Genomic DNA, 27,575 nt, shown 5'->3' on the forward strand with positions numbered 1-27,575 from the left:
TGGATTACAAACTACATAATGGATTACAAACTACATAATGGATTACAAACTACATAATGGATTACAAACAACTACATAATGGATTACAAACTACATAATGGATTACAAACTACATAATGGATTACAAACTACATAATGGATTACAAACTACATAATGGATTACAAACTACATAATGGATTACAAACTACATAATGGATTACAAACTACATAATGGATTACAAACTACATAATGGATTACAAACTACATAATGGATTACAAACTACATAATGGATTACAAACTACATAATGGATTACAAACTACATAATGGATTACAAACTACATAATGGATTACAAACTACATAATGGATTACAAACTACATTATGGATTATTATTATCGACGCACAACAGATCCCACTCATTTCTTGGCACCTTGCTGTTCTGTGTGTGTGTGTGTGTGTGTGTGTGTGTGTGTGTGTGAGTAGACGACCTCTTGTTGTGAGTGTGAGTAGACAACCTCTTGTTGTGTGTGAGTAGACGACCTCTTGTTGTGAGTGTGAGTAGACAACCTCTTGTTGTGTGTATGAGTAGACAACCTCTTGTTGTGTGTGTGAGTAGACAACCTCTTGTTGTGTGTGAGTAGACGACCTCTTGTTGTGTGTGTGAGTAGACAACCTCTTGTTGTGTGTGTGAGTAGACAACCTCTTGTTGTGTGTGTGAGTAGACAACCTCTTGTTGTGTGTGTGTGAGTAGACAACCTCTTGTTGTGTGTGTGAGTAGACAACCTCTTGTTGTGTGTGTGAGTAGACAACCTCTTGTTGTGTGTGAGTAGACGACCTCTTGTTGTGTGTGTGAGTAGACAACCTCTTGTTGTGTGTGTGAGTAGACAACCTCTTGTTGTGTGTGTGAGTAGACAACCTCTTGTTGTGTGTGAGTAGACGACCTCTTGTTGTGTGTGTGAGTAGACAACCTCTTGTTGTGTGTGTGAGTAGACAACCTCTTGTTGTGTGTGTGAGTAGACAACCTCTTGTTGTGTGTGTGAGTAGACAACCTCTTGTTATGTGTGAGTAGACGACCTCTTGTCGTGTGTGTGAGTAGACGACCTCTTGTCGTGTGTGTGAGTAGACAACCTCTTGTTGTGTGTGTGAGTAGACAACCTCTTGTTGTGTGTGTGAGTAGACGACCTCTTGTTGTGTGTGTGAGTAGACGACCTCTTGTTGTGTGTGTGAGTAGATGACCTCTCGTTGTGTGTGTGAGTAGACGACCTCTTGTTGTGTGTGTGAGTAGACAACCTCTTGTTGTGTGTGAGTAGACGACCTCTTGTTGTGTGTGTGAGTAGACGACCTCTTGTTGTGTGTGTGAGTAGACGATCTTGTTGCAGACGACTGAGACGCCCATCCACTACGTGGCCACGTCGGGGAACGAGGCCGTGCTGGACGAAATGCTACGCTTCTCCCCACAAGATAAGGTGAGTCTGCCGCCCGCGCCACACACACGCAGGACAAGGTGAGTCTACCGCCCGCGCCACACACACGCAGGACAAGGTGAGTCTGCCGCCCGCGCCACACACACGCAGGACAAGGTGAGTCTACCGCCCGCGCCACACACACGCAGGACAAGGTGAGTCTACCGCCCGCGCCACACACACGCAGGACAAGGTGAGTCTGCCGCCCGCGCCACACACACGCAGGACAAGGTGAGTCTGCCGCCCGCGCAACACACGCCCTTGATATCTCTCGCGTATGACAATACTGCTCAGACTCAGCCGTGAATCTTAGATCATTTTACGAAGAATTCCCTTTTTTTCATAAGTTTAGACGCGACACAAACTCCTAACTCCTCAGAAAGGCGTCTAGGGCTGTGTTGTCACAACCCCGGCAGGAGCGTATACTGCAAAAGAATAAAGGGCAAGGGATGAATTCCTGCCATGTTTTCCCCAGGTGGGTTGCCGTTGAGAGAAGAGTCAGGTGAGCCACAGGGCGTCCTGCAGCAGCCAGCCGCCCTCGGTGTCACAACGTCAGACACCAGCCAGGTGTGGCCGTGGTCACAATCCTCAATTAATTTTCGCCCCATAACCGTGTCGTCCCTTACTGCAACACATCACAGCAATGTCTGTGGTATACCTTCTTAATCTGGTGGACTTAAACCTATCATTTAGTCTTAGGTTTCTGGCTTCTGTGTATTAATTGCCTGGAATTTTTAGTTAAGAGGAAAACGCATCATATATGGTGTGACTTCTCACCTTAACTTGAAGGTGTGGATCACTAATGGTTGAGTTAATGGTAAGATCCGTATATCCAAAGACCGTCCCAAGTGTCGAGACGAGGTCATGGCTAGGCTTCCCCCACCTGGCCAATATTTAACAAGGCACAAAGCTAAGCTTACCCACCTGGCCAATATTTAACAAGGCACAAAGCTAAGCTTACCCACCTGGCCAATATTTAACAAGGCACAACGTGTGTGTGTCTGGATCAACTTGACCAGTTGAACATGTTCGTGTACATGTACACCAAACTCGACTTATACAGTACGATACCCTGACTCATGTTTAACTCATGTTTATTCATCTGTTCTCATCCATCTATCTCGACATTTTAATGAACAAATTTCGACATTTTTCTTCCTCAGTTATTTTCATTTTCTTTATTGTTTTATATTGATTCCTTTCATCATTTGCTTCGTCACATTTCCCATTTGTGGTCATGTTCAACCGTCAGTGGCTTTCTCAGTGTGTTCCATAGCCCATTCCTCATGTTCACATCTGTGTACTTCCAACCCACGTTCACTTTTAAATTTCATCTTCCATCATGTTAAATCCCTTCGTTTTCGTTCCTCATGTTCGCTTCCATTCCTATCACTCCGTCACAATCAGTCAGTTTCAGATCTGGTCACTCCTCATGTTCATATGATACTTGTTACACCTTCCTCATGTTCACCCATTACCCCTTCCTTGTCGCTCATTTGTCCTCCTCATTTCTTGTCATATTAACCACTTCTTCCAGACTCACTTTCACGACTGACATTTCATATTCATTGATTTCACGTTAACTCCGAGTCCTTCCTACCTCACTTTCACCATCGATATGTTCATATTCACTGATTTCACAAGACCTTCCTACCTCACTTTCACCATCAATACCTTCATATTCACTAATGTCACATTCACTTCGAAACCTTCCCACCTCACTTTCACCCCCGATATCTTCACTGAGGTCACATTCACACTGGGTGTTGTGTGTTGCTGGTCCACAGATCCAGACTTCTAAACCTTCCTACCTCACTTTCACCCCCGATATCTTCACTGAGGTCACATTCACACTGTGTGTTGTGTGTTGCTGGTCCACAGATCCAGACTTCGAAACCTTCCCACCTCACTTTCACCCCCGATATCTTCACTGAGGTCACATTCACACTGGGTGTTGTGTGTTGCTGGTCCACAGATCCAGACTTCGAAACCTTCCTACCTCACTTTCACCCCCGATATCTTCACTGAGGTCACATTCACACTGTGTGTTGTGTGTTGCTGGTCCACAGATCCAGACTTCGAAACCTTCCCACCTCACTTTCACCCCCGGTATCTTCACTGAGGTCACATTCACACTGTGTGTTGTGTGTTGCTGGTCCACAGATCCAGACTTCGAAACCTTCCCACCTCACTTTCACCCCCGGTATCTTCACTGAGGTCACATTCACACTGTGTGTTGTGTGTTGCTGGTCCACAGATCCAGACTTCGAAACCTTCCCACCTCACTTTCACCCCCGATATCTTCACTGAGGTCACATTCACACTGGGTGTTGTGTGTTGCTGGTCCACAGATCCAGACTTCGAAACCTTCCCACCTCACTTTCACCCCCGATATCTTCACTGAGGTCACATTCACACTGGGTGTTGTGTGTTGCTGGTCCACAGATCCAGACTTCGAAACCTTCCCACCTCACTTTCACCCCCGATATCTTCACTGAGGTCACATTCACACTGTGTGTTGTGTGTTGCTGGTCCACAGATCCAGACTTCGAAACCTTCCCACCTCACTTTCACCCCCGATATATTCACTGAGGTCACATTCACACTGTGTGTTGTGTGTTGCTGGTCCACAGATCCAGACTTCGAAACCTTCCCACCTCACTTTCACCCCCGATATCTTCACTGAGGTCACATTCACACTGTGTGTTGTGTGTTGCTGGTCCACAGATCCAGACTTCGAAACCTTCCCACCTCACTTTCACCCCCGATATCTTCACTGAGGTCACATTCACACTGGGTGTTGTGTGTTGCTGGTCCACAGATCCAGACTTCTAAACCTTCCCACCTCACTTTCACCCCCGGTATCTTCACTGAGGTCACATTCACACTGGGTGTTGTGTGTTGCTGGTCCACAGATCCAGACTTCTAAACCTTCCCACCTCACTTTCACCCCCGATATCTTCACTGAGGTCACATTCACACTGGGTGTTGTGTGTTGCTGGTCCACAGATCCAGACTTCGAAACCTTCCCACCTCACTTTCACCCCCGCTATCTTCACTGAGGTCACATTCACACTGTGTGTTGTGTGTTGCTGGTCCACAGATCCAGAAGTTGGTGAACATGCAGTCCTCGCGAGGCTGGTCCCCCTTGTTAAACGCAGCAGAACACGGTCACGAAGGCATCGTCTCCACCCTGCTCGACCACCACGCCAGGGTCGACGTCTTCGACAGCGAGGGCAAAGCGGCCCTCCACCTGGCGGCAGAGCACGGCTACAAGCTGGTGAGTGTAGGGGTACAAGCTGGTGAGTGTAGGGGTACAAGCTGGTGAGTGTAGGGCTACAAGCTGGTGAGTGTAGGGCTACAAGCTGGTGAGTGTAGGGCTACAAGCTGGTGAGTGTAGGGGTACAAGCTGGTGAGTGTAGGGCTACAAGCTGGTGAGTGTAGGGCTACAAGCTGGTGAGTGTAGGGCTACAAGCTGGTGAGTGTAGGGGTACAAGCTGGTGAGTGTAGGGCTACAAGCTGGTGAGTGTAGGGCTACAAGCTGGTGAGTGTAGGGCTACAAGCTGGTGAGTGTAGGGGTACAAGCTGATGAGTGTAGGACTACAAGCTGGTGAGTGTAGGGGTACAAGCTGGTGAGTGTAGGGCTACAAGCTGGTGAGTGTAGGGGTACAAGCTGGTGAGTGTAGGACTACAAGCTGGTGAGTGTAGGGCTACAAGCTGGTGAGTGTAGGGCTACAAGCTGGTGAGTGTAGGGGTACAAGCTGGTGAGTGTAGGGCTACAAGCTGGTGAGTGTAGGGCTACAAGCTGGTGAGGGGCTACAAGCTGGTGAGTGTAGGGGTACAAGCTGATGAGTGTAGGACTACAAGCTGGTGAGCGTTAGGTTACAAGCTAGGGGGTCCAGGGCTATGTATTCATCACGACAATTCTTTTCTTTTTCAACCAACATTGGTAAATACTTTTTTGTCTTTCTGTAGATAACTTCTACGTTGTCCACGGTATATAACTTCTACCCTATCTACGGTAGATAACCTCTACCTTCTCTACGGTAGATAACCTCTACCTTATCTACGGTAGATAACTTCTACCTTATCTACGGTAGATAATCTCTACCTTATCTACGGTGTTCCACCACTATTCCTCCTCTTCCTTCATCCTATTCCACCACTATTCCTCCTCTTCCTTCATCCTATTCCACCACTATTCCTCCTCTTCCTTCACCCTATTCCACCACTATTCCTCCTCTTCCTTCATCCTATTCCACCACTATTCCTCCTCTTCCTTCACCCTATTCCAACACTATTCCTCCTCTTCCTTCATCCTATTTCAACACTATACCTCCTCTTCCTTCATCCTATTTCAACACTATTCCTCCTCTTCCTTCATCCTATTCCACAATTCCTCCCCTCCCCCTCTTCAACTCCCTTCCCGTCACCACACACACACACACACACATTACCTCCCCTCCCCCGTCCTCTCCCGCCAGCGACCTCCACCTCCTTCTGTCTTGCCAGCACTACAAGGGGCGTCTCCCTCCTCCTCCTCCTGCCGCAGGTGTGCGACGCCCTCCTGACCCACAAGGCCTTCGTCAACGCCCGCAGCATGTCGGGCCTGACGGCGCTTCACCTGGCAGCCATGAAGGGTTACAATGACCTGGTGCGCGCCCTCATCACCACTCACCACGCCCAGAAGGAGGCTCTCACCCTGGTGAGTCACCAACACTCATCCCCGAACTCTCCCATGACTCAATCCTTCACGACTCACCTCCTCGTTCATCCTCACGACTCACCTCCTCGTTCATCCTCACGACTCACCTCCTCGTTTATCCTCACGACTCACCTTCTCGTTCATCCTCACGACTCACCTCCTCGTTCATCCTCACGACTTACCACGTCATTTACTCTCACGACTCACCTCCTCGTTCATCCTCACGACTCACCTCCTCGTTCATCCTCACGACTCACCACGTCATTCAATCTCACGACTCACCTCCTCGTTCATCCTCACGACTCCCCTCGTCATTCACCCTCACGACTCACCTCGTGACTCACCCTCATTACTTATCTCGTCATCCATCCTCATGATATCTCTCCTAACTCACCCTCATTACTCATCTCGTTATTTATCCTCACGACTCATCTCGTGACTCACCCTCATTACTCATCCCGTCACTCATCCTCACGATTTATCTCGTGACTCATCCTCACGACTCATCTCGTGACTCATCCTCACATCTTGAATATCTTTTTTTTTTCCCGTACAGACGAAGCAGACGCCGCTGCACCTGGCAGCGGAGGCGGGTCAGCTGGAGGTGTGCGACACGTTGCTCCAGCTGGGGGCCGACACCAACGCGACCTCCGACGAAGGGCAGAAGGCTGTGCACGTAGCTGCCATGCGCAACAACTCCGAGGTGGTGAAGCTCTTCCTCAAGACCTCCCCTGACCTGGTCACCACTGCAGACAAGGTGAGGGAGGGACGTGGCCTGACCTGGTCACCACTGCAGACAAGGTGAGGGAGGGACGTGGCCTGACCTGGTCACCACTGCAGACAAGGTGAGGGAGGGACGTGGCCTGACCTGGTCACCACTGCAGACAAGGTGAGGGAGGGACGTGGCCTGACCTGGTCACCACTGCAGACAAGGTGAGGGAGGGACGTGGCCTGACCTGGTCACCACTGCAGACAAGGTGAGGGAGGGACGTGGCCTGACCTGGTCACCACTGCAGACAAGGTGAGGGAGGGACGTGGCCTGACCTGGTCACCACTGCAGACAAGGTGAGGGAGGGACGTGGCCTGACCTGGTCACCACTGCAGACAAGGTGAGGGAGGGACGTGGCCTGACCTGGTCACCACTGCAGACAAGGTGAGGGAGGGACGTGGCCTGACCTGGTCACCACTGCAGACAAGGTGAGGGAGGGACGTGGCCTGACCTGGTCACCACTGCAGACAAGGTGAGGGAGGGACGTGGCCTGACCTGGTCACCACTGCAGACAAGGTGAGGGAGGGACGTGGCCTGACCTGGTCACCACTGCAGACAAGGTGAGGGAGGGACGTGGCCTGACCTGGTCACCACTGCAGACAAGGTGAGGGAGGGACGTGGCCTGACCTGGTCACCACTGCAGACAAGGTGAGGGAGGGACGTGGCCTGACCTGGTCACCACTGCAGACAAGGTGAGGGAGGGACGTGGCCTGACCTGGTCACCACTGCAGACAAGGTGAGGGAGGGACGTGGCCTGACCTGGTCACCACTGCAGACAAGGTGAGGGAGGGACGTGGCCTGGTAATGGTAGTGGTAATGGTAGTGACAGTGTAAGTAGCTAGTAGAAGTCGTTGCTACTTAAAACATGCACTACCAATACTTCAGTCGTCACTAGTAGTAATGATAGTAAGACAGTGACAGTGTAAGTAGCTAGTAGAGGTCGCTGCTACTTAAACTTGCACTACTAATACTTCAGATACTTATAATTTAAGTCCTGTTGTACCTGTTTCAGTTTGTGTGTATTCATGTTGGTGTATCATCCCCGCGCGCTCTCCCTGCAGGATGGGAATACCTGCGCCCACATCGCTGCGCTGCAGGGGTCGGTGGACGTGGTGCGCGAGCTGATGCGCCACAATCGGGGCGTCGTCATCAACGGCAAGAACCGCGTCGGGGAGTCCACGCCCCTGCACCTGGCTGCCGAGGGCGGCCACGCTAACCTCGTCAAGTTCCTGATCGAGAACGGCGCCTCTCCCAAGGCTGAGAACGGAGTAAGTCTCGTTTCCAAAGCCGATCCCTGGCATGTGTGGGCTGCTTCCAAGGCTCTCTCATCACTTTGCCTCAGTCTATTGTAAGTCGATCCCTTGCATGTGTGGGCTGCTTCCAAGGCTCTCTCATCACTTTGCCTCAGTCTATTGTAAGTCGATCCCTTGCATGTGTGGGCTGCTTCCAAGGCTCTCTCATCCTTTTGCCTCAGTCTATTGTAAGTCGATCCCTTGCAGGTGTGGGCTGCTTCCAAGGCTCTCTCATCCCTTTGCCTCAGTCTATTGTAAGTCGATCCCTGGCATGTGTGGGCTGCTTCCAAGGCTCTCTCATCCCTTTGCCTCAGTCTATTGTAAGTCGATCCCTTGCATGTGTGGGCTGCTTCCAAGGCTCTCTCATCCTTTTGCCTCAGTGTATTGTAAGTCGATCCCTTGCAGGTGTGGGCTGCTTCCAAGGCTCTCTCATCCCTTTGCCTCAGTCTATTGTAAGTCGATCCCTGGCATGTGTGGGCTGCTTCCAAGGCTCTCTCATCCCTTTGCCTCAGACTACTGTAATACATTTCAGTTGCTTGTCACCTTCGTAAGGGGCCATTCTTGTCTATCATGGACAAACCAGCGCATTCGACGTCTTACGATGAAGTGTATCCAGTTTTCTCCTCGGTGATCCTTTAGGCCATAACTCTCTCTCTCTCTCTCTCTCTCTCTCTCTCTCTCTCTCTCTCTCTCTCTCTCTCTCTCTCTCTCTCTCTCTCTCTCTCTCTCTCTCTTACCCCTTAGCAAATGGCTGGACATCCAGTGTACATCACCTACATTCCTCCCTGACAAAGGAGCAATATACTATCCCATCTTCTATAAAGCCCCCCTAAATCTATACATATGTATAGACGATTGACTTGTCTATCGGCAGAGGGCCAAGGCGATCTCTGTTGTTGTCAGTGGACAGACGAAGACAGATGATAAACCACTGTTGTGTGTTGGCAGATGGGGCTGACGGCGGTGCACCTGGCCGCTCGCTACGGCCACATCCAGGTGTTGGACACCCTCCGGGAGGTCACAAGTCTGAGGATCACCAGCAAGAAGCTGGGGCTCTACGCCCTCCACGTCGCTGCACACTACGGCCAGACAGGTCAGTCAGGGTCGTGGGAGGGAAAGGTCAATCTAGGTCGAGGAAAGGGCGGGTGGTGATGGGAGGGGGATGGAATGGGGGGGTAAATGATGGAGGATGGAGAGTGATGGTCGATGACGAGGTGGAGGGAAAATGTGAAGATATACAAGCCTGGTGGTAGATGGAAACTGGCCATGTGTTGATGTTAGGTAAACAAATAGATTGGAAATAGATAGTAAGATGATGTGTTTATGTATGGCTTACTGATAGATGGGCCATGGGTCGATAGATACACACACACAGGTTCCTGATAGATGGGTTAAGGATCGACAGACGGACTCATGGGTAGATGGGTAGACGTTCATTACTCAGAGATGAATCATGGAACAATAGACACTCTTGTTTTACTGATAGGTGAGTCATAAATCAATAGACAGACGCATGGGTTACTGATAGATGGGTCATGGCTCAGTCGATAGACGCATGGGTTACTGATAGATGGTTCATGGCTCAGTCGATAGACGCATGGGTTACTGATAGATGGGTCATGGCTCGGCTGATAGACGCATGGGTTACTGATAGATGGGTCATGGCTCGGCTGATAGACGCATGGGTTACTGATAGATGGGTCATGGCTCAGTCGATAGACGCATGGGTTACTGATAGATGGGTCATGGCTCAGTCGATAGACGCATGGGTTACTGATAGATGGGTCATGGCTCAGTCGATAGACGCATGGGTTACTGATAGATGGGTCATGGCTCAGCTGATAGACGCATGGGTTACTGATAGATGGGTCATGGCTCAGCTGATAGACGCATGGGTTACTGATAGATGGTTCATGGCTCAGTCGATAGACGCAAGGGTTACTGATAGATGGGTCATGGCTTGGCTGACAGACGCATAGGTAACTGGAACGCTTAATGCCGTTGGTACAGACACACTGGATACCTGGCTCACGGGCCTACATATGGCAGATACACGACCTCCAGTGGCTACATCACAGGGAGAAACATCTTACAGAACATGTAGAAACATAAGGTACTAATATCGTAAACCAGGACGTAGACTGTACCTACTTTTATCATCTATACGTAAACCTAAGATCACTAGGAAGTGTACAGCAGTATAGATACACCCTGGACTCTAACTACTGCGAGTTTTATGGGGGCAAAACTTGTATAACGAAATCTCTGTATAACGAAATCTCTGGTTATCTAGCGAACGAAGAGCTGAACAACATGTGAATTTCATTCGTTCACAAGAGTAAACTCCAGGATTCTTGCAAATGTTTACCTCTCAAACATTTGTCTCAAGGACTGTATCCTAAAGTTGCTAATATTTTGTAGCACATTTCATCTTTTTAATCCACGATTCCCTTTTGTTGTACATTATTTCTTCATGTTACAGAAGAAGATTCATCGTGTTATTCATTGTTTTATGCTTTAGGAAATTGAGTACGATATTACAAGCTCTTGTGTACGATGGCTAATGCCCTGAGCACGGTCATCTAACCTCTTTAGTATAATCGCTGATAACCTGAGTACAATAATTCTTTTTAGTATAATGGCTGATAACCTGAGTACAATAATTCTAAGTTCTTGAGTATGATGGTTAATACAGTGCGTACGATAATCTAAGGACTTCTGTATGATGGACCAAACACTATGTACAATATTATAAGCTCCTGAGTATGATGGATGACGCCCTGAGTACGATAATTCACACTCTGAATACGATACTTTATGCCTCGAATATATCAACGTACATTAACTTAAATTTGGAACAACAATATAAGGTTTTAGCGCGACATCTTGAACACCTGGAGTAAAAGACACTAAACCCCATACGTACGTTAATTCTCCCTCTTAGTATGATCACTCAAACCCATGCATACGATAGCGGAGCCTTGAAAGCAATTACATAACCCACGTATACGACAGAAGGAACATCAAATGCAATAACAATCCCCTCCCAAATACATTAATTTTAGCCATTATCTCCTTAAATGCTTCATGAAAGAAGTACAACTTCATTCCACCGAGTACGACAGCTAAATCCAGTTTTAGATGAAATCTTTTAGTACGATAACTTCAAACTTTCTTGGATTCAGATTCAAAATATTGTAAACGATAACTCTAACATCTTGTGAACCATAGTTCCCACCGCTTGTGGACCGTAGCTTCCACCGCTTGTGGACCGTAGCTTCCACCGCTTGTGGACCGTAGCTTCCACCGCTTGTGGACGGTAGCATCCACCGCTTGTGGACGGTCGCTTCCACCGCTTGTAGACCGTAGCTTCCACCGCTTGTGGACGGTAGCATCCACCGCTTGTGGACGGGAGCTTCCACCGCTTGTGGACGGTAGCATCCACCGCTTGTGGACGGTAGCTTCCACCGCTTGTGGACGGTTGCATCCACCGCTTGTGGACGGTAGCATCCACCGCTTGTGGACGGTAGCTTCCACCGCTTGTGGAAGGGAGCTTCCACCGCTTGTGGACGGTAGCACTAACCGCTTGTGGACGGAAGCTTCCACCGCTTGTGAACGATAGCTTCCACCGCTTGTGGACGGTAGCATCCACCGCTTGTGGACGGAAGCTTCCACCGCTTGTGGATCGTAGCATCCACCGCTTGTGGACGGAAGCTTCCACCGCTTGTGGACGGTAGCTTCCACCGCTTGTGGACGGTAGCATCCACCGCTTGTGGACGGTAGCATCCACCGCTTGTGGACGGTAGCATCCACCGCTTGTGGACGGTAGCTTCCACCGCTTGTGGACGGTAGCCTCCACCGCTTGTGGACGGTAGCATCCACCGCTTGTGGACGGTAGCATCCACCGCTTGTGGACGGTAGCCTCCACCGCTTGTGTAAGCCATACCTTACCCCTGTATCCCTCCCTCGCCGTGCGCAGAGATCGTACGGGAGCTGCTAGCGCACATCCCCGCCACGATCAAGTCGGAGCCGCCCATCTTGAGCGGCGGGCGTCCGTTCCTGCCAGACCTGGGAGCCGAGGCCGACCTGACGCCCCTCCACCTGGCCGCCCATGAGGGCAACGAGGGCGTGGTGCGCATCCTGCTCAACATCCCAGGTGTCCAGCCTGACGTAACCTCCAGGCTCAACGTAAGCAAGGCTTAATGCCACTATTCCTCTCATTATAATGACAATAATAATGACAGTGATAATAATAATAATAATAATGATAATAATAATAATAATAATGATAATAATAATAATAATAATGATAATAATAATAATAATAATAATAATGAATAAGAGCAAGGTTATTAGGTACAGTAGGGTTGAGGGTCAAGTCAATTGGGAGGTGAGTTTGAATGGAGAAAAACTGGAGGAAGTGAAGTGTTTTAGATATCTGGGAGTGGATCTGGCAGCGGATGGAACCATGGAAGCAGAATTGGACCATAGGGTGGGGGAGGGGGCGAAAATTCTGGGAGCCTTGAAGAATGTGTGGAAGTCGAGAACATTATCTCGGAAAGCAAAAATGGGTATGTTTGAAGGAATAGTGGTTCCAACAATGTTGTATGGTTGCGAGGCGTGGGCTATGGATAGAGTTGTGCGCAGGAGGATGGATGTGCTGGAAATGAGATGTTTGAGGACAATGTGTGGTGTGAGGTGATTTGATCGAGTGAGTAACGTAAGGGTAAGAGAGATGTGTGGAAATAAAAAGAGCGTGGTTGAGAGAGCAGAAGAGGGTGTTTTGAAATGGTTTGGGCACATGGAGAGAATGAGTGAGGAAAGATTGACCAAGAGGATATATGTGTCGGAGGTGGAGGAAACGAGGAGAAGAGGGAGACCAAATTGGAGGTGGAAAGATGGAGTGAAAAAGATTTTGTGTGATCGGGGCCTGAACATGCAGGAGGGTGAAAGGAGGGCAAGGAATAGAGTGAATTGGAGCGATGTGGTATACCGGGGTTGACGTGCTGTCAGTGGATTGAATCAGGGCATGTGAAGCGTCTGGGGTAAACCATGGAAAGCTGTGTAGGTATGTATATTTGCGTGTGTGGACGTATGTATATACATGTGTATGGGGGTGGGTTGGGCCATTTCTTTCGTCTGTTTCCTTGCGCTACCTCGCAAACGCGGGAGACAGCGGCAAAAAAAAAAAAAGAAAAAAAATTAATAATAATAATGAATATAATACATATAATAATAATAATAATAATAATAATAATAATAATAATAATAATAATAGTAAATATAATAATAATAATAATAATAATAATAATAATAATAATAATAATAATAATAATAATAAAGTTTATCACAATAATGATAATGATACTAATAATTGATAATAATTGTAACTGAAATTAATCATTTTGTGGTCGTAGTATTATCATATCAACATTACTTCATTTTTAGTAATGATGTTAACAAATCTTTTTTTCATGTTCATCTGGTGGTCCATGTGTCCCTCTGACCACTTCATATGACCTGGTTCATCCCACTGACAGCACGTCGCCCCCTGTATACCACACGTCTCTCATTCCTTCTGTCCCGTGTATGCCTCTCACCCTCCTGAATGTTTAGGCCCCGATATCTCAAAGCTTCTTTGACTCCATCTTTCCATCTCCTCGCTCACCCCTTCCCCATTACTCCCTCCACTTCTGACACACATATCCTCTTACTCAATCTACCTCCACTCATCCTGTTCATATACATATATATCATTTTCTATTTTGAACGACATGACACAGGAAAAACATGCCCCAATCATGGCCATCCTGGGTGAAAAGAAAACAGGATACGAAAATGAATAAGGAAATTACTCAAAACCCCAATGAAGTTTCTCCATTGACTTAAACTTAAAAAGGTTTTATATAAAGGGAAAGATGAAATAAGGACAAGAATTCACCTTCTTCGCTGTCCAAGTGATGGACAAAGGGATATCATAACGGCCAATCCTCGAGTGGCTGATCACCACACAGAAACTATAGGAAGCAGCAGCAGCAAGACTTCATTAAGTCCCAGATGGAAGCCTTTAGCGTCGGGGACACACACGTAGAGAGACACACACACCTCGCGAAAGCAGTGAGGTATAACCCCCTTTTTCAGCAGACCCTGGTGAGATGTCTCAGTAACATTGATCCTATTACCACATCTCTCACTCACACTGTCGTTCATATGAGCCCCACATCATGGTAATCCTGGCGAAGGTGGTGGTGGTGTCGTCCGCTGCTGCTGCTGCTGCGTCTCTCTCTCAAGGTGTTGACGGCTCTCCTGTCTCTCCTGCAGGGGTACATCCCGCTCCACCTGGCCTGCATCGGGGGCCACACCTCCGTCGTCGGCCTCGTCCTCTCCAAGTCGACGAAGCAGGTGAGTGTGTGTGTGTGTGTGTGTGTGTGTGTGTGTGTGTGTGTGTGAGCCTCTCTCTCTCTCTCTCTCTCTCTCTCTCTCTCTCTCTCTCTCTCTCTCTCTCTCTCTCTCTCTCTAGCATCACATGTCATCAATAAATGGTCGGTAAATGATCAATAGTTTATTGGAAGGTTTCTTTTATTGATAAATCGACTCTTCCCCTCCCTCACCCTCCGTTAATGGAGTGTACTTAGCAGACTACCGTTCCCCCCGCGGACGACTTTGCTGGCGTCGCTTATTACTAGCGCATCACCCACCGACCCACCCACTCGCCCACCCACCCACCCGCCCACCACCGCCTCTGCTACATGACTAACACTGGCCCTCCCTCACCCCGCCACAGGTGGCCAAGATGGACAAGCGCGGCCGGACCGGCTTGCACCTAGCGGCCATGCATGGCCACTACCACCTCGTGGCCCTCCTCATGGGCCAGGGCGCCGAACTCGGGGCCAAGGATAGGGTAAGTGTCCAGCGTGTGTGTGTGGCCAGGAGGGGGGGAGTATGGCCAAGAGAGGAGGTCTGTGAAGTGGCCATGTTCTTGTGGAAGATAGGATGGGGCGTGGGGTGAACATCAGGTGGAGGGAGTGGTGGAGCAACGTCGTCCACTCCAGCCCTGAGGACATGGTCAGCAGTCACTCCACCTCCACACATCCCCGTCCTTAGACACGTCCACATACAACCCTGACACGTCCACATACAATCCTGACACGTCCACATACAACCCTGACACGTCCACATACAACCCTGACACGTCCACATACAACCCTGACACGTCCACATACAACCCTGACACGTCCACATACAACCCTGACACGTCCACATACAACCCTGACACGCCCAACATACAACCCTGACACGCCCACATACAACCCTGACACGCCCACATACAACCCTGACACGCCCAACATACAACCCTGATACGCCAACATACAACCCTGACACACCAACATACAACCCTGACACACCAACATACAACCCTGACACGCCAACATACAACTCTGTCACGTCCACATACAACCCTGACACACCAACATACAACCCTGACACGTCCACATACAACCCTGCCACGCCAACATACAACCCTGACACACCAACATACAACCCTGACACGCCCACATACAACCCTAACACAACTCTCACGTGTATGATCCAGAGCACATGCCAGCCATCTCTCATCGTCCTTCGCCTCTCGTCTCGCCAGCACCACCCTCCACACCTCCTCCAATCCCCCAACACAGCCCCATGACCCAGTCTCATCACCCCTTCCACAACTCCCACACATCTCCACAACCTTCTCATCCCCCCTCTCCCCTCTCTCCCCACCCTCAGACACCTCCATAAATAATCTCAAAAGCTAATCTAAACTACTCCATCCCTCCATACACACTCCTCTCCCAGCGTCGTCACCCCAGCCTCCACCCAGCCACCCTGACCTTCCCTAGGTATCACGTAACCTCCCCATCCTGACCCTCCCCAAGCATCCTGTAACCTCCCCACCTTGACCCTCCCCAAGCACCATATAACCTCCCCACTTTGACCCTCCCAAGCACCATATAACCTCCCCACCCTGACCCTCCCCGAGCACCGTGTAACCTCCCCACCTTGACCCTCCCCATGCACCATATAACCTCCCCACCCTAACCCCTCCCCAAGCACCATATAACCTCCCCACCCTGACCCTCCCCGAGCACCGTGTAACCTCCCCACCTTGACCCTCTCTAAGCACCATATATAACCTGCCCACCCTGACCTTCTCCATACACCATATAACCTCCCCACCCTGACCCTCCCATGCACCATATAACCTCCCCACCCTGATCCCTCCCCAAACACCATATAACCTCCCCACCCTGACCCTCCCCAAACACCATATAACCTCCCCACTTTGACCCCTTCCCAAGCACCATATATAACCTCCCCACTTTGACCCTCCCCAAGCACCATATATAAGCTCCCCACCCTCCACCAACAGGAGGGGCTGACCCCCTTGCACTACTGCGCCCGGGCGGGCCACCTGGACGTGGTGAAGTTGCTGGTCGAGGCTGGGGCGTCGCCAGAGGACAAGTCGACGGAGGGCAAGACGCCCATCACCTTCGCCGTGGCTAGCGAACACGTTGACGTCTACAACTACCTCATCAACAAGAAGCACGACTCCTACAAGCTCCTCGAGGACAAGAAGGTGAGTTACAAGCAGGATACACGACTCCTACAAGCTCCTCCTCGAGGACAAGAAGGTGAGTTGCTGCACGACTCCTACAAGCTGCTCCTCCTCGAGGACAAGAAGGTGAGTTGCTGCACGACTCCTACAAGCTGCTCCTCCTCGAGGACATGAAGGTGAGTTGCTGCACGACTCCTACAAGCTGCTCCTCCTCGAGGACAAGAAGGTGAGTTGCTGCACGACTCCTACAAGCTGCTCCTCCTCGAGGACATGAAGGTGAGCTGCTGCACGACTCCTACAAGCTCCTCCTCCTCGAGGACAAGAAGGTGAGTTGCTGCACGACTCCTACAAGCTCCTCGAGGACAAGAAGTTGAGTTGCTCCAGGACTCCCACAAGCTCCTCGAGGACAAGAAGGTGAGTTACAAGCAGGATACACGACTCCTACTAGCTCCTCGAGGACAAGAAGGTGAGTTACAAGCAGGATACACGACTCCTACAAGCTCCTCCTCGAGGACAAGAAGGTGAGTTGCTGCACGACTGCTACAAGCTCCTCCTCCTCGAGGACATGAAGGTGAGTTGCTGCACGACTCCTTCAAGCTGCTCCTCCTCGAGGACAAGAAGGTGAGTTACAAGCAGGATACACGACTCCTACAAGCTCCTCCTCGAGGACAAGAAGGTGAGTCGCTGCACGACTCCTCCAAGCTGCTCCTCCTCGAGGACATGAAGGTGAGTTGCTGCACGACTCCTACAAGCTCCTCCTCCTCGAGGACAAGAAGGTGAGTTACAAGCAGGATACACGACTCCTACAAGCTCCTTCTGGAGGACAAGAAGGTGAGTTGCTGCAGGATACGTGGACGACCTGCTTGCTTGCCTGCCCGACTCTTGCTGGTGAGTGCCTGCGACGAGAGATGGCCTTCAGGTAGGGCTAGTCCGGTAGAGCTCATCCGGAGAGGTAGAGACAGAGAGAGACGTATGTTGGGTATCACCAGATTTGTATGTCTCGTTCACTGGTATGTGAACCTGAAGTATCGTGTCTCGTTCACTGGTACATGAACCTGAAGTATCGTGTCTCACCCGCTGGTACGTGAACCTGAAGTATCGTGTCTCACCCACTGGTACGTGAACCTGAAGTATCGTGTCTCACCCACTGGTACGTGACCCTGAAGTATCGTGTCTCACCCATTGATACGTGAACCTGAAGTATCGTGTCTCACCCGCTGGTACGTGAACCTGAAGTATCGTGTCTCAACCACTGGTACGTGAACCTGAAGTATCGTGTCTCAACCACTGGTACGTGAACCTGAAGTATCGTTTCTTACCCACTGGTACGTGAAGCTGAAGTATCGTGTCTCACCCACTGGTACGTGAACCTGAAGTATCGTGTCTCACCCACTGGTACGTGAACCTGAAGTAACTCATCTCCTCATGAAGCAGACATATATGAGAGACTTAACCTATCCTTTTGGATGACGATTTTGAGATAGTATCTCACAGGTTAGGGACGTGGGAAGCACCATGTATTGTTAACTAATTGAAAAGTCTTAAACCAGCATGATAGAGTATGTTATGTATATCTGCGTAAAGAAACTGACAGAGTAATATAACAGAATGAACGTGAATATGAAACGTATGTTAATGAATTTAGCAAAAGAAACCCTGAGGAGTTTTAGTTACGTCAGAAGCAAGAGTCATTACCCAGTTAATTGGTCCATTAATTACAGAAAACGGCGATTTGGTTCAGGGCAACGAAGCCATGACAAAAATTCAAATACACTTTATACATCTATGTTTAAGATCTAAGACACAACCCATGCCCCATTTTCATTGATAAGAGAGATGGTTTTTCAACAAAGTGACTTTTTACGTAAAAGCTGAAGACATATTATCATGCAATAAACAGAAAATATAACCACAAAACGGGAAGCCCTGATAAGGTTTATACGAGGACGATGAAAGAGGCGAATAATATGAAGGTTAAACCCTTGACTACCCTTTCCAGTAAGTCACTTGCTACAGGAAAAGTTCCGGACGAATGGAAGTTTGCCAACGTAACACCGATATTCAAAAAGAGAAAAATAAAGTAATAATTCCCTATACGGTAATTGCCTTCCAACCAATTTAATGTCTGTCGTTGGAAAACTTATGGAAACCACCATTCGAGACACATTTGTAAACCAGGGAGAGGAACCACTTCTTAATAAATGGTTCTCAGTTCGATTGTCCACGAAATCGCTCGTATGTATGACAAATGTGGACTTATAACGAATGTAAAGCCGATGATAAAATAATCGAGATTTTCAAAAAGCCTTCGATAAGTTCCTAAATTAAATGTTTAGTAACAAAAATTTATAGATGGGTATAGATGGGGTTACACTTTATAGAAGTGGGATGAATGGTCAAGCCTCACTCAGAATGGTTAGACGTAAGAAGTGGAGTGCCACAAGGATCAGTCTTGGCACCGGTTCTCTTCTCACATAGATTAACCATAGTGATAATGGGCTGTATTGCAAGATATCAAAATTCACTGATAATATAAATAGCTGGGAAATAAATCTATACGTTAAATTGAACGTCTACAGCTTGAAATTGACGTAGAGAAATTGTTGCACTTTGCTCATAAGTGACAAATGAACTTAAATATCGATAAGTAGTGCCAAGGTTCACATATCGGTGGCAGAAATGAAAAAAGAAACAAGCTACAGTATGAATTCTGTTGAACTGCAAAACATAATAAGGAAATAGACTTAGAGGCTTGATAATCTCCGATCACCTACTTCCAAGTAAGTAAGTCGTGCACAGAAGCAGTGAAAAGAACCAACAAAATTCTCCGATCCACAGGTAAGGCCTTCGAATTTGATCAAGTCCAGGGAACTCATCCTTACTCCTTACATCCACTCGTTCGTCACCAGCTTAAGCTTGTGTTCAGCTTTGGTCACCTTATCTTAAAAAAGACGAGACAGAATGGAGAAGAGTGCAGAGTTGAGCAATCAAGATGATTCCCTGGTTGAAAAACAAATTCTGGGAGACGGGATTGAATGAATTGAATCTATTGAGCTTAAACAAGAGAGGGCTGAGATGTAATCTAATCCTGTATTCAAAATCATCAAAGGCTTGAGTCGTCTAATTTCACCCGCAATAATGGATATAAAGGCGTGGGCAAAAACGTTTTACTTCGAAGGAGGTGAAAACACTTTTTTTTTCTTCGACGGGAATGTTACCTTACGAGACGAACTGCCAGTTAGAGCCAGTGAAAGCAGAACTATTAACGCATTTAAGAATAGACTTGATAACTACTTCGCCTCCATGACCTACATTATTTGCGCCTCCTAAGCCACACACACTGACAACTTGCAGGTAATTCTCTTTGAATTTATCTGGACACCTCCTGACCTGTCCCTCACTACACTGTGAGTTTCTGATACATTCCACCACCACCACACACATAGCCTCGAGAGGACGTCCCTAGTGGCCTATTGTTGTCTGCAGTCCTAGGTATTAGGGTCATGTGCGAGTCTTCCTACGACATAAGGGGGGCCATAGTTCACTGTGTCTCGTCTCATGTCTCTCGAAATGTGAATATTAAGACCCACTGCCAGCGTCTCATGTCTCTCGAAAAGTGAATATTAAGACCTCCTGCGTCTCATGTCTCTCGAGATGTGACTATTTTCACTCATGAAAGATAAGTCCTGCACGTGAACCGAGAAAATGGTACAGACATGAAGGGAATTCTATATATGTCTCTCTCTCTGCCACAGTACGGTACAGACATGAAGGTAATTCTGTGTATGTCTCTCTCTCTGTGCCACAGTACGTCCACGACCTGACGCTGATGAGCAAGAAGCACGGCCACAGCCCGCTGGAGGAGTTCATCCTGCTCTCACCAGCGCCCGTCGACCTGGCCACCAAGCTGGCTCACTCCCTCCTCATCCTGTCTGATAAGGTAGGTTGAGGGCACGGAGGAGGAGGAGGAGGAGGAGGGGAAGCAAGTGTGTCTGGTTGAGGAGGAGGAGGAGGAGGAGAAGCAAGTGTGTCTGGTTGAGGAGGAGGAGGAGGAGGAGGAGGAGGAGGAGGAGGTACAAGGGGAGTGGGTAGTTAAGGGAATGGTGGAAAGGGAAGGGACTGAAGAGGGTTCAGCAACGGTGGGGAGGAGCTGGTTGGAGGTGGTAATACAAGAGGGAGGGAGGGTGGGTGCTGCTGGGAGGGGGCCGCACTTCGAAGAGTCATTAGAATTGAGACGACGAATGAGAGAGTTTGGAGGGAGGTGGTCCAGGTAGAGAGGGAACTCTTGGAGGAATTAAACGATGGAAGGAAAGATTAACGAAGGGAGAAAGACTGGACGTTAAACATTATTGAGTCACGTTAAATGTTATATCATTATTTTCTTCAACAATTTTAAAATGATTTTTTTTATAGGTTCAATATATTTTTTTTGGTTAACCTTTCTATGCACATCAGACAATCATTATATACACATCAACCAAGCTATCTATACACATCACACATATAAACACATCAGCCAAAATTTATATACACATCGGCCAACCTTTATATACACATCAGCCAATCTGTATAGACACATCAACCAAGCTATCTATACACATCACAAGAATCATATAAACACATCAACCAACCTGTACATAAACATTTGTCTCCATTGGAATGGTCAACATAATAATTTTGTAAATTAAACAAATTCATTTCAGATAAAAATTTTCATTTCCTTATTTATTGTTTTAAAACAATCACTCATTCATAGAGTAAATATTCTATGCACTAAATTGTCGATAAAAATACCGATGTAAATCTGTATATATCATCACAAATATATATTTTCTTTATTTTGTATTAGCAAAGTAAATTTTAGCAAGAAGTTCACATTTAAAAACTTTGAACTTGATTTTGAGGTATTATTTCTGTATATGGTTCATCTTAACCTTTCATATCAACTCTCGTTGACCCTGGGCACCACCTGACCTGACCTGACCTGACCTTGTACCGTAAGTCCAGATGGTACCGTCAGTGGTGTAGTGTGACCTGACCTGACCTCCTGTAGCTGTCATGTGTTATCGTGCTAACTACACAGCTGGTTGGCTGCCTGCTACCCCGGCAACCAGCCAACCAACCTCCTGTGGCTCCTTCCCATTAACTTTCGTCCCTGTCTTCATTCACCAGTCACCATCTGGTCTTCATTCACCAGACACAATCTAGTCTTCATTCACCAGACACCACCATCTGGTCTTCATTCACCAGACACCACCATCTGGTCTTCATTCACCAGACACCACCATCTGGTCTTCATTCACCAGACACCACCATCTGGTCTTCATTCACCAGACACCACCATCTGGTCTTCATTCACCAGACACCACCATCTGGTCTTCATTCACCAGACACCACCATCTGGTCTTCACATACCCCGGCCGTGCGTCTGCCGGAGCCAATAATCCTCACACAGTCTCAGGATTAATATTCCTCCATCATTAATCACCATCACCTTCTGATCACTGGTGGCCTGTCCGTGGCGTCCTGGTACAATTGGTCTGCTTATGACTAACAACGGGTAGTTCCGTGCTAACGATGTGTCCCCCTGGTTCCTCAAGCTGGTAGCAGTGGTAGCTGTTCTCATAGACCAAACTACATCTGTTCCTTACCCACAAGAAATATGATCATATGCATCACTCATAGTTGTCAGTTATTAATCGTTCTTGTAATCCTGTAGTATCATTGGATTAATATAAAGATTATCTTGATTATCAGTGGCTGAAGTTATCATCAATTAATTCTGTATCTTAAATGTTATGCATCACTCATATTTATCAGTTATTAATCGTTCTTGTAATCCTGTAGTATAATTCGATTAATATAAGAATTATCTTGATTATCAGTGGCTGAAGTTGTCATCAATTATCGTCTGTATCTTAAATGTAATTATCAGTGGCTGAAGTTATCATCAATTATCGTCTGTATCTTAAATGTAATTATCAGTGGCTGAAGTTATCATCAATTATCGTCTGTATCTTAAATATTATGCACGTAATATTATTTCATGGTTTAAGATGTATCATAATTTCAGGTAAGATGCGTCATACAATGTCTTCTTAAACTGTCGTATTTCAATCTTTCTCTCCCTCAACATCAAAGAAAAAACAAATGGCAGACATGATCATGATGTATATTCATACAGTCCATATATCTGCATCTTGATCTGTATTGATTTGGTCATAGTATCTCCTAGAGTAGAGCAGGGAGTGTTGCCCACAGATGCAACACTCGTACACCCACACACCACGTCTCTAGTGTCGGGCCACCAGCAACACACACACACACACACACACACACACACACAGACCGAACACACCTCCACACAGCCGGGCCTGTAACACACCTCCACACAGCCGGGCCTGTAACACACCTCCACACAGCCGGGCCTGTAACACACCTCCACACAGCCGGGTCTGTAACACACCTACACACAGCCGGGCCTGTAACACACCTACACACAGCCGGGCCTGTAACACACCTCCACACAGCCGGGCCTGTAACACACCTACACACAGCCGGGCCTGTAACACACCTCCACACAGCCGGGTCTGTAACACAGTCTTGTCAATACACCTTCATCCACCCTTATCTATCATCATCCTTGTGGCTCTTCCACTCTCACAACTTCGTAATGCTTTCTCTCCTTCTCTCTCTATATATATTATCACCACTACCTCTCTCTCTCTCTCTCTCTCTCTCTCTCTCTCTCTCTCTCTCTCTCTCTCTCTCTCTCTCTCTCTCTCTCTCTCCCATCATCACCTGGTTCCCGCTTCTCTTAGTTTCGTTGTAACAACCTTGTGTAGCGTTCCTGTAAGATGGAGCTAACGAACTGGTCTTCCTCCTCCTCCGTCGTCGACCACAGGAGAAGGAGAGCAGCCGGGACCTGATGGAGGCGTCGCTCTTCAGCGAGGCGCTGGCCACGGAGCTGGTGGCCATCTCAGCCGCCACCTCCTCCCCGGGCATCCTCCTCAGGGCCGTCGACAACAGGAATGTGGTCCTCCTCGACTCCCTGATCGAACACGAGCAGAAGGAGGTACAGTACGTGCGCTGACCCAGAACATCGCCAGGGTATTGAGGTGCTGGTGAACACACACACACACACACACACACACACACACACACACACACACGCGCGCGCAGGGAGAGGGACGAACACACACACACACACACACACACACACACACACACACACACACACACACACACACGTGCAGGGAGAAGGACGAACACATATACACACACGTGCAGGGAGAGGGACGAACACACACACACACACACACACACACACACACACACACACACACACACACACGTGCAGGGAGAGGGATGAACACACACACACACACACACACACACACACACACACACACACACACGTGCAGGGATAGAGACGAACACACATACACACACGTGCAGGGAGAGGGACGAACACACATACAAACACGTGCAGGGAGAGGGACGAACACACACACACACACACACACACACACACACACACACACACACACACACACACACACACACACGTGCAGGGAGAGGGCCACATTAATGCACCAATATCCACGTTCTACATCGCATGATCCTCTCATCCTAACCCCATTATGAATGCCACACTACGACTCTCAATCTCAGACATTCTACCCTTCACTAACTCAGTACATACCATCCCTTCTAAACCACAGCCTCCGGGCTTGTACTCACTCAACATCATCACAACACAGGCCTTCCTATGGTCCATAACAGGTGGTCTGCGCTGCCACAATATGGTCCCTGATACGTATCAGGTGGTCTGCGCTGCCACAATATGGTCCCTGATACGTATCAGGTGGTCTGCGCTGCCACAATATGGTCCCTAATACGTATCAGGTGGTCTGCGCTGCCACAATATGGTCCCTGATACGTATCAGGTGGTCTGTGCTGCCACAATATGGTCCCTGATACGTATCAGGTGGTCTGCGCTGCCACAATACGGTCCCTGATACGTATCAGGTGGTCTGTGCTGCCACAATATGGTCCCTGATACGTATCAGGTGGTCTGCGCTGCCACAATACGGTCCCTGATACGTATCAGGTGGTCTGTGCTGCCACAATATGGTCCCTGATACGTATCAGGTGGTCTGCGCTGCCACAATATGGTCCCTGATACGTATCGAACGGAAGATTGAGAATGATGAACTTATATCGTCCCTCTGTCTGGCCAGCCTGGCTGTTGCCACAATGTTAAGATAAGAGGAATTTGATTCAGTTTCCCCTCTGAGGGCACTCGCCCTGATTCACTTAAAAGTAATTCTGTAAAATGGATCTGATTCTCCTGTTGAAAACCACACAGCAAGGGTCTTATTCTCCAGTTGAAAACCACACAGCAAGGGTCTTATTCTCCTGTTGAAAACCACACAGCAAGGGTCTTATTCTCCTGTTGAAAACCACACAGCAAGGGTCTTATTCTCCTGTTGAAAACCACACAGCAAGGGTCTTATTCTCCTGTTGAAAACCACACAGCAAGGGTCTTATTCTCCTGTTCAGAACCACAGCAAGGGTCTTATTCTCCTGTTGAGAACCACAGCAAGGGTCTTATTCTCCTGTTTGAGAACCACAGCAAGGGTCTTATTCTCCTGTTTCAGAACCACAGCAAGGGTCTTATTCTTCACCCACATCAAATCTTACTTTCCCACTTGTAGGATGTTTACCCACATCAAATCTTACTTGCCCACTTGTAGGATGTTTACCCACATCAAATCTTGCCTCAGCAGACTTAAGATAAAGTACTTTTGTCATCACTGGATCTGATCACAAGCCGACATCACACACCCTCACCCCACCATCTGAGAGGTTAATATGAAGTGTGGTGTTAATGCTATACCTTTCCCTCCCCCCGGTCGTCGTGCCCCCCGCCAGGTGATCGCTCACCCAGCCGTCCAGAGGTACCTGAACGATGTTTGGATGGGCAGCTTGGCCTGGCCCGCCTGGAAGATGGTCGTCATGTTCTTCGCCTTCCTCTTCCTGCCGCCAGTGTGGATCTTCTTCAGGTAAGAGTGTTCTGTCCCTCCACTTCCCTCGTTGGTGTACTGCCCCCACCTGACACACCTAAGTTTCTATATATATAAACAATTCAGTGACGTATAAACCACTATCTCTAGTTCGGATTTGGCCCGAGTTGTATGGCATGGGAAGATCCTTAACCTGGAACCTAACCTGACTTCAAATTGCGGGAGATTTCCACCTCTTTGCCCCTGGAACTCCACCCCTCTAAACCCTTCTCATATTTTGGGATGGTGAGTGAACTCAGGTGGGAGTTAATGAGTCTCATTTAAGCCTTGGGTACAGGACTCATCTCACGTCCTTACTCACCATCCCCAATCCACGCATTCATTCACAATGACTCATTCACATTTCCAGACAATGTTTCCAGCCAGTCTTACTCACTGAGCTGTGTGGAGCTGCTACTGAGGGGCGGGGCCCAGCAGCAGCAGCAGGGTTCCAGGGCTCACGTCTTTCCAGTCATGTCTTCCCCCTACCTCATCCCTTCGTCCGCCTGGATCTATGCTTCCAGCTCTGTCTGACTTTTCTTATCTATCTCCTCTTTCGTGTTCTTTCACCTGTTCTACGGCTGGGAGATCCTCCTGAAGGTGTTCCTGTTCTTTGCTGTTCTTCAACTGTATGTTATTCTCTCTCTCTCTCTCTCTCTCTCTCTCTCTCTCTCTCTCTCTCTCTCTCTCTCTCTCTCTCTCTCTCTCTCTCCTCAACCTAGCCCTTGAGGGGTACGTCTTCCCCGGCGGGTGTTATTGAACCAGCTGTTCTTCACCGTCCTGTTCATAGTCTCCCTCGTCCTGAACACCCACTGGGGCCAGGAGGTTGCTGGCGGGGTGTTCGCCAGGTATCTCGTCCGCTCTGTGTTCTTTCCTCCTGCTGGAGCAGACGTAGCCTCTCCTGCAGCTTGTGTTTACCTCTTCATCCTCCCGTCAGCTATAACCTCACCTTACCTTACCCACACCCTACCTTACCCACCCTTTGCCTTACCCACCCCTTGCCTTACCCACTCCTACCTTACCCACCCCTTGCCTTACCCACCCCCTACCTTACCCATCCCTTGCCTTACCCTTCCCTTGTCTTACCCACCTCTTGCCTTACCTTTACTCTCCCCCTGCCATACCCTTCCAATTCTTTACCCTCCCACTGCTTTACTATCCACCTGCTTTACCCTTCCCCTTGCCTTACACTCCCCTTGTCTTACCCACCCCTGCTTTACCTTCCCCCTGCTTTACCCTCCCTTTACCTTACCCTTTCCTTTGCCTTATCAACCCCCTGCCTTACCCTTCCTCTACCTTACGCACCCTCTGCCTTACTCTCCTTCGCTCTTGTCTCAGATATTCAACTGCAAAACTTCTTCTTCTTCTTCTTCTTCTTCTTCTTCTTCTTCTTCTTCTTCTTCCTCCTCTTCTTCTTCTTCTTCTTCATGTTGATGTTCTTCACGCTGTGGTACATTCCTTCCCTCTTCATCACATTATCCAATTCCCTTCACCTCACCCCACTTCCCCCACCTTCAGGCCCCTTCTACAGGCAGGTGTTGCCCTTTCCCTTCCCCCACCTTCAGGCACCTTCTACAGGCAGGTGTTGCCCTTCCCTTCCCCCACCTTCCGGCCCCTTCTCCAGGCAGGTGTTGCCCTTCCCTTCCCCCACCTTCAGGCCCCTTCTACAGGCAGGTGTTACCCTTCCCTTCCCTCCC

At 48.5% G+C, this 27,575-nt stretch overlaps 1 protein-coding gene across 1 annotated transcript in view; it reads left to right on the top strand.

Annotated features, from left to right (window-relative positions):
- nompC (no mechanoreceptor potential C) overlaps positions 1–27,575 on the top strand; it is a 334,011-nt gene that overhangs the window by 295,488 nt on the left and 10,948 nt on the right. The window contains exons 11-23 of the mRNA XM_071686202.1: positions 1,362–1,448; positions 4,549–4,725; positions 5,998–6,150; positions 6,707–6,907; positions 7,981–8,187; positions 9,160–9,304; positions 12,191–12,399; positions 14,533–14,613; positions 14,996–15,112; positions 16,625–16,831; positions 20,619–20,750; positions 23,715–23,885; positions 25,748–25,878. Coding sequence (XP_071542303.1) covers positions 1,362–1,448; positions 4,549–4,725; positions 5,998–6,150; positions 6,707–6,907; positions 7,981–8,187; positions 9,160–9,304; positions 12,191–12,399; positions 14,533–14,613; positions 14,996–15,112; positions 16,625–16,831; positions 20,619–20,750; positions 23,715–23,885; positions 25,748–25,878 — 2,018 coding nt within the window. The remainder of the gene's footprint in view (positions 1–1,361; positions 1,449–4,548; positions 4,726–5,997; positions 6,151–6,706; positions 6,908–7,980; positions 8,188–9,159; positions 9,305–12,190; positions 12,400–14,532; positions 14,614–14,995; positions 15,113–16,624; positions 16,832–20,618; positions 20,751–23,714; positions 23,886–25,747; positions 25,879–27,575) is intronic.

Source organism: Panulirus ornatus, chromosome 41 (genome assembly GCF_036320965.1).
Source record: "Panulirus ornatus isolate Po-2019 chromosome 41, ASM3632096v1, whole genome shotgun sequence".
Lineage (NCBI taxonomy): Eukaryota > Metazoa > Arthropoda > Malacostraca > Decapoda > Palinuridae > Panulirus > Panulirus ornatus.